Below are 7,582 nucleotides of genomic sequence, written 5' to 3' on the forward strand. Positions count from 1 at the left end.
CTTTATGTGGATAAAGAGCAGCTGATTGGCACAGAGGATCACTTGCGCCGCTCTGTAATCAAACCTGCAGGCAAAAATAATACAACAGCAAACACCTCCATTTTGATTAGAATGATAATAGCCAGAACAGGACGACAGGTGCAGTATTTAACAAACATTACGAGTTGGAAGGCTGAAACACCTCGTGAGTGCATTGAGTTCCCCGACAGGTAGTTTGCCGATGACTCCATTGTAATTAAAAAATATCGTAAGTCAAGACGTGGCCTAATTTACCCAGGAGGTAGTGTTTACAGTGTACAGTGTTAATAACTGAACACATTATAATATATAATTTTGCAAAACAGAGCAATTTACAGTATGGTACTGTATAAATCAGTCTATATAAGGTCCTCTGTACTGTACAGTCATGTAAAAGCTGTGTTATACATCTATATTTAATACTGCAATACTGCATGTTCATGCTTGGCCTATGCCTAATAGTTTTGTTTACATTTCACATTCGAGTACACGGGACCTCAATAATTCAATCTGTACCAAGCAGAAGTAAAATGCACTCATTCAGAAAAAAAAAAAAAAAAAAAAAAGCAATTTGTTGAAGTTAATCACAATCTGCCCTGGGAAACCTGCTTAGTGCTCTCTCTCTCTCTCTCGCTCTCGGTTCAACGGTGTTAATTTCCCTGAGAAGGGAGCAGGGCGAGGGTTCGCTTTCCAATCGGGAACATACGTATATACGTCTCGGAGTTATTGAAAGTTTATTCAGAGCTAAGCAAAACGTGCGGAGCGAAGACTCCGCCGCATTGCATTCCGCCGTGATTCGACCGTAAATAATGGCTTCGTCTTCTTTCGTCAGCCCATAACGGTGCTTGATTCCATTATAAGAGCTGGGGATAGCTGACATGACGAGGAGAGAAAGCAGGCAGGCTGATGAAGCCCTTCAGGGAGGAATAGAAACCATTAGTGAATGCTGTTGCTGATTGTGTGTGTGTGTGTGTGTGTGTGTGTGTGTGTGTGTGTGTGTGTGTGTGTGTGTGTGTGTGTGTGTGTGGTGTCAAATGACTGATAGTGATAAATGAGGTCTGCTTCATGTAACAATGGCCTGAAAGGTAAAAGGAAGTCACGAATGCAAGCACAACCGCTCGTGTCACATACGCGAGCCGAGAGCTTGTACGTGGACTCGTGACTTAAACGTGTGTTTAAACACCAGAAAAGACAAATCGTTCAAGATCTCTGCATGACGGATGAGGTCTTGAAGAAAATAAATGAGTTTTATACCTCATCTGTTGAGCAGAAATGCAACCTCGTCTTATAAGCAGGAATATTTTAACATACATAAGTAAAGATTTATTATAGCCATCGCTTATTTGTATTGCTAATGTGACACAATCACTTTGATATTAAATAGAAGACTGTCAGAGTAATTCAACGGTCATTTGTTTCTTCTCCTACTTCAGGGGATTGAAAGTTAATTCGACGTCTTTATAAGTGCACATTAGTTTGGTATAGTATAGTATGGTATTGTATAGTATATGATGGTATAGTATACTATACTATACCATACTATACTACACTATACTATACTATACAATACCATACTATACTATACCAAACTATACTATACCATACTATACTACACTATACTATACTATACAATACCATACTATACTATACCATACTATACTAAACTATACTATACCATACTATACTACACTATACTATACTATACTATACTATACCATACTATACTAAACTATACCGTACTATACTATACCATCATATACTATACTATACCAAACTATACTATACCAAACTATACTATACCATACTATACTACACTATACTATACTATACAATACCATACTATACTATACCAAACTATACTATACCATACTATACTACACTATACTATACTATACAATACAATACCATACTATACCATACCATACTATACTAAACTATACTATACCATACTATACTACACTATACTATACTATACCATACTATACTAAACTATACCGTACTATACTATACCATCATATACTATACTATACCAAACTATACTATATCAAACTATACTATACCATACTATACTACACTATACTATACTATACTATACCATACTATACTAAACTATACCGTACTATACTATACCATCATATACTATACAATACCATACTATACTATACCAAACTATACTATACCATACTATACTACACTATACTATACAATACCATACTATACTATACCAAACTATACTATACCATACTATACTACACTATACTATACTATACTATACTATACTATACTATACTATACCATACTATACTAAACTATACCGTACTATACTATACCATCATATACTATACAATACCATACTATACTATACCAAACTATACTATACCATACTATACTACACTATACTATACTATACAATACCATACTATACTATACCAAACTATACTATACTATACTATACAATACAATACCATGCTATACCATACTATACTATACCATACTATACTAAACTATACTATACCATGCTATACTACACTATACTATACTTTACTATACTATACCATACTATACTAAACTATACCGTACTATACTATACCATCATATACTATACTATACCAAACTATACTATACCATACTAAACTATACTATACCATACGATACTATACCATACTATACTAAACTATACTATGCCATACTATACTATACTAAACTATACCATACTATACTATACCATACTATACTATACCATACATTATATACCCCACCATGCCATTCTATACTATACTATACTAAACTATGCCATACTATACCACACTAAACTATACCATACTATACCATACATTATATACCACACCATGCCATTCTATACTATACTATACTATACTATACTATACTATACTATACCATACTAAACTATGCCATACTATACCACACTATACTATACCATACCATACTATACTATACTATACAAACCCCATATTAAGAGCAGACAGCTGCTGTTTCAGAAGTGACTTTCAGGCACATGCAGGTGCAAAATTAATCGATTTACATAAACTCTACCCTGTATTTTGCAGCATGAGGTAAAAATGCCCCGAATTTACATTTTCATTTCGCAAATGCTGTTAAACAGAGCGACTCTGAAAGTGCTGACAGATGACTCATCTAGCAAATCTGCAAGGATTCATAACCTGAAGCACAAAAGACAAATGCTGGATTCTACAAGTAGCTGACTGATCTAGGCAGCAATAATAATAGTATGATAAAGTAAGATATAAAACTTGATGGGACTGGCGTGAATTTTTGAGGAAGGAAGAGAAACTCATACGAAGTGAAGAGGGAAATTAAAGAATCTTTAGTCCTCAGAAAAGACATGCCAGACAGCCTGAAGTTGTGTATGTGAGCAGCTCAGAACAAGGATACAAAGATAAAAACGGTATTTGGGTGATGATCTAGAGCAGGAGTAGATCAGAGGAGGAGGACCAGGAAGAGTTTAGCAGTAGACAAGTATAAAAATAACTGAATAAATAGAGAGTAGGAAGAAGGGAAGATGTTTTGTCAGATGTTATGAAGAAGAAATCTATTGTATTAGATGATCAGAGATAAATGTAGTTTCTGGGTCTTTAATTCAGTCTTTAGGTATTTGGGCTACATCAGAATAGATTTATTTTTTATATCAGTTCAGTCTTTAGGTATATGATCTTCATCATTTCAGTCTTTAGGTATGTGGGCTATCTGTTTAGTTTCCTGGTATTTCAGTTAAGTTTATATGTGTATAGGGAGCATAAGTTCCATGGTATGTTTTGTTATTTCTTTCAGGTTTTATTGCATATTAATTGAGTCAAATGCCAAAAAAAATCATACACATGAAAGACAACCTTCATCCGAATTTCTCAGTAGATCAGTTTTTCCTTTTCCAGTGTTCTTTTTTCTGTTCTGTCAGAACCTCGGTGTGCCACAAACAACTGTTTGGTTCCGTAAAACAGAAACGATATATTGGGATGATATCTTATTTTAGGAATAGGATATCATTTAAGGAAAGCTGTCCTTAAGAACACAGCACTATATGCAAAAAAAAAATGAATACCATGAAACCTGTACCCACACCTCGCCAGACAAGTAAAAGACAGGCTATAAGTATATGTGGCAGCGGACTAGTTAGCATTTGTGTTTGTCATTAACAACTGTTGGGTTTGGTAAAAAGAAAGCGATTGAACATTTTTTGAACTGAAGAAAATACATTCTTATGTGCCCTTTGAACGGAACATTCTAGATTTAGTCCACCTTTCTGCTGTTATAATGTCCTCCACTCTTCTGGGAAGGTGTTCCAGTAGGCTGTGGGGATTTCATTCACACAAGCATTAATGAGGTCAGGCAGGCAGAGTGTTTCAGCTCATCCCAAAGGTGTTGGGGTCGGAGTTCAGTGCAGAACACTAACCTTGGCAAACCATGTCGACGTGGATCTCGGGAGCGTTTTTGTGCTGGAAAGTGTTTGGAAAGTGTTTAAGAAAAAGCCAAAAATGGGCTTAATCATCAGCTGTCTGCATTACAGCACCCGTAATGTTTAGCTTGAAAGCCCACAAAGGACATCGAAAGTGAATAATGAGGAGAAATTATGCAGAAAAGCTGCTGAAATGCTCGGGGTCACTTGATTTCAATCCATCAAAAGCTACCATAAAGATAAATTCAGGCATGACCTCAGCTATGATGGATGAGCTACAGAGTAACCTGTTCCAGAGTGACAGGAGGAGAAAATATGTGGAGAGTAAAATACATCGCTCAGGGTCCAATGCGCATCGCTTCATCTGGGAAATATGATGGCATGGACATGTATGGCTGCCAGCAGGGCTGTTTCTCTTGTCTGTATTGATGACCAGCAGCAGCAGCAGCAAAACGATGTCTAAAGTCTATGGAAGCATCAAATCCAGCCAGGCTGCTCAAAACATGTCACATCACAATGTGCCATGAATCTAAGGGCCAAATGTCTCAAATGTTTGGATTGTCCAGTCAAAGACAGTCAGTCAGAGGGGGGGGGACAGCAACTGGAAACGTCTGTAGTAATATAATTAAAATAATTCAGATCGCTGTGGAGCAGAATTGAAGCTGTAACCGACACCGAGGCGAAAAACAAGGTTTGTTTGGTCCGCTACAGCTGTGAAGTGTGTGATGTGATTCCCTTCGCTTCTCTGTGAGAGACTGTCCAAGAAGATTTAACAGGACTGGAGATTCGCTCTCTTTATGCTCCTGCTGGAGATGGTGCAAGAGGAATGCAGCTGAATAGGTGGTGATCTAATTCTGCTGGGGCAGGGCAAATACAGACTGGAAGCTCAGGCATATTGAGGCAGAAGGAAACAGCAAACGCTTATAGGGTTTTAGATCATCTCAGTGTCATGGGGTCCCTTCACCGGGGAACACATCAGCCCACATATTCAATAGCAACAGACATCAGTAGACACGGACATTACCAATAGCAACCGGGATTGCTATTTTCCTCCCATTGGGTGGAAAAAAGACTGGACTGAACTGAGCTTTAATATTCAATGCAATGTTTGTTTCTAAAAGTGGGTCAGAATAAAAAAAATACAAACTCTTTTTTTCTTTCGCACTTTTCACAGGATTTCTTTATTACCAATTATTAAGTAGTAGTTACTCACCGATATATGCCTCCTTTGATGTGGGCACAGGAACAGCCATACAGTAATATGTATCAGACTGCAAAACAACGAGAACCTTCATCAGTGCATCCGTAAACAAGTCACTGTATGATAAAAGCCATTTATAATTATTTCACTTGATATTGAGTAAATACAGCGACATATCACAACATAGTTTAACTGCACAACACCCTCAAAAATACACATGTTTAAAAACAAGACCGGCTGTGTGATGATTGCGAGTAAATATGAAAAATTTTGAAGAGAAGGAAGAGTAAGAAATATCGAAATGGAATAAAATTGAAACAAATAAAAGGAACAACGTAATGAAATGACTAGGAAAGGAAAGGAAAGGAAAGGAAAGGAAAGGAAAGGAAATAAAAAGGAAAGGAAAGGAAAGAAAAAGGTAAGGAAAAGGAAGGGAAAGGAAAGGAAATAAAATGGAAACGAAAGGAAACAAAACGAAAGGAAAGGAAAGGAAGGAAAGGAGATAAAGGATATGGAAAAGAAAGAAAAAGGACGGAAGGAAAGCGTAAACTATTCCTACCACATTGGGTAAGAAGTGAAAACCGTTGCTGATAATATTATTCCCTGTGCAGCTCTACTTAAACATTTACTAAGTATATCACAAACACAACCAAAATAGAAAGTTGCATCATAGTAACTGTGTGTATGAGTCATGCCTGGTGTCTGGACTGCAGTGGTATTGACAGAGTGATGCATCATTTAAAAACAAAGCTAAACAAAGCACGTTAGCTGTAGTCGATTCTTCCTTACTGTCAAAATATTGAGATATTGAGTGACATACAAACAATCACGATGAATAAGGTGAGTCCCCCCCCCCCCCCCCCAATACCCCAGTTCTTTTAGGCTTTTCAAAGAAAGGTCTAATTATAACTCAGCCAGCTGTTCTATCAACACTTCTGGGCACATCTTTAATTCAGTAAAAGCCAGTGAGAAGCGAGCAGACGGATGACAGGATTGAGCTCGAGCGGTTTTATTCACGAGTACGAGTTTTATTCGCAGTCCTTCGCATAACTCGCCACGATCGCGCCGCATTTCGGCAAAAGGGCGACACAATGCGCTTAATCCAATAAGAGAGATGACAGGACGAGCCCTGCCCAGATACTGAAGACCTTCATTTCTTCTCTCTCTGGTCTCTGTAGTGCTGGCTCGAACGAGTCGAAGCACAGTTCTTTCTCACAATAACTTTTTTTCCATCATGTTCACAGCAGAAGTGACACAAGGCAGATCTGTTTGTGTGGAGAAAATGGACTAAACTGCAGAATGGAGTTCATACAGCTATTTGGTGGCATCACGAAGAAAAATGACAGCAAGTCATTTGCAGTGCAATGCTGTAATTGCCTGGCTATGGCTGAGAGCTTTTGGTTGTCATTTTGCCCTTTGACTTTCTGCTTAAGGGCAACAAGTCTGAATAAATTTTTTATTTTGCCGTGGCAACAGTGAACTAATGCACTAATACGGGGGCAATTTGCTACTGTAAGTGAGGTTCTATCAAGAGTCGTGATCCGATCAACTGCGATCCGTTGCAGCACTAATAAGAACCCAAATTCATTAAGGCCTGGGCCCAAGATACACATCCTGTCGAAATCAATTTTAACAAACAAAGCCATTGGGGGGGGGGGGGGGGACACCCCCGCAAAAAAAAAAAAAAGAGAAGCAACAGCAAGCAAAAACAACTGGAGAGACGCCCCCTGAGCCAGGCAAAGGTCATCAGCTGATCAATAGCTCAATATGGATGGTGCAGACTGCTCAAACTCAACTCTTGTTTCTGCGGTGATATTACATTCAAACACACACACACACACACACACACACACACACACACACCCTCCTCCAGGGGCGAGTTATCAACGAGAGCCTGCGATGAATCGCTTGTCGATGAGTCATAGAGCTGT

General features: G+C 38.1%; 1 protein-coding gene across 4 annotated transcripts in view; it reads right to left on the minus strand.

The window, feature by feature from the left end:
• The window catches only part of pam (peptidylglycine alpha-amidating monooxygenase), a 65,835-nt gene that overhangs the window by 48,260 nt on the left and 9,993 nt on the right, over positions 1–7,582 (minus strand). For all 4 annotated transcript variants that reach the window (XM_083568111.1, XM_083568110.1, XM_083568109.1 and 1 more), the window contains exon 4: positions 5,664–5,721. In XM_083568111.1, the coding sequence (XP_083424237.1) occupies positions 5,664–5,721 (58 nt within the window). The remainder of the gene's footprint in view (positions 1–5,663; positions 5,722–7,582) is intronic.

The sequence above is a fragment of the Silurus aristotelis genome (genome assembly GCF_946808225.1).
Source record: "Silurus aristotelis genome assembly, chromosome: 18".
NCBI lineage: Eukaryota > Metazoa > Chordata > Actinopteri > Siluriformes > Siluridae > Silurus > Silurus aristotelis.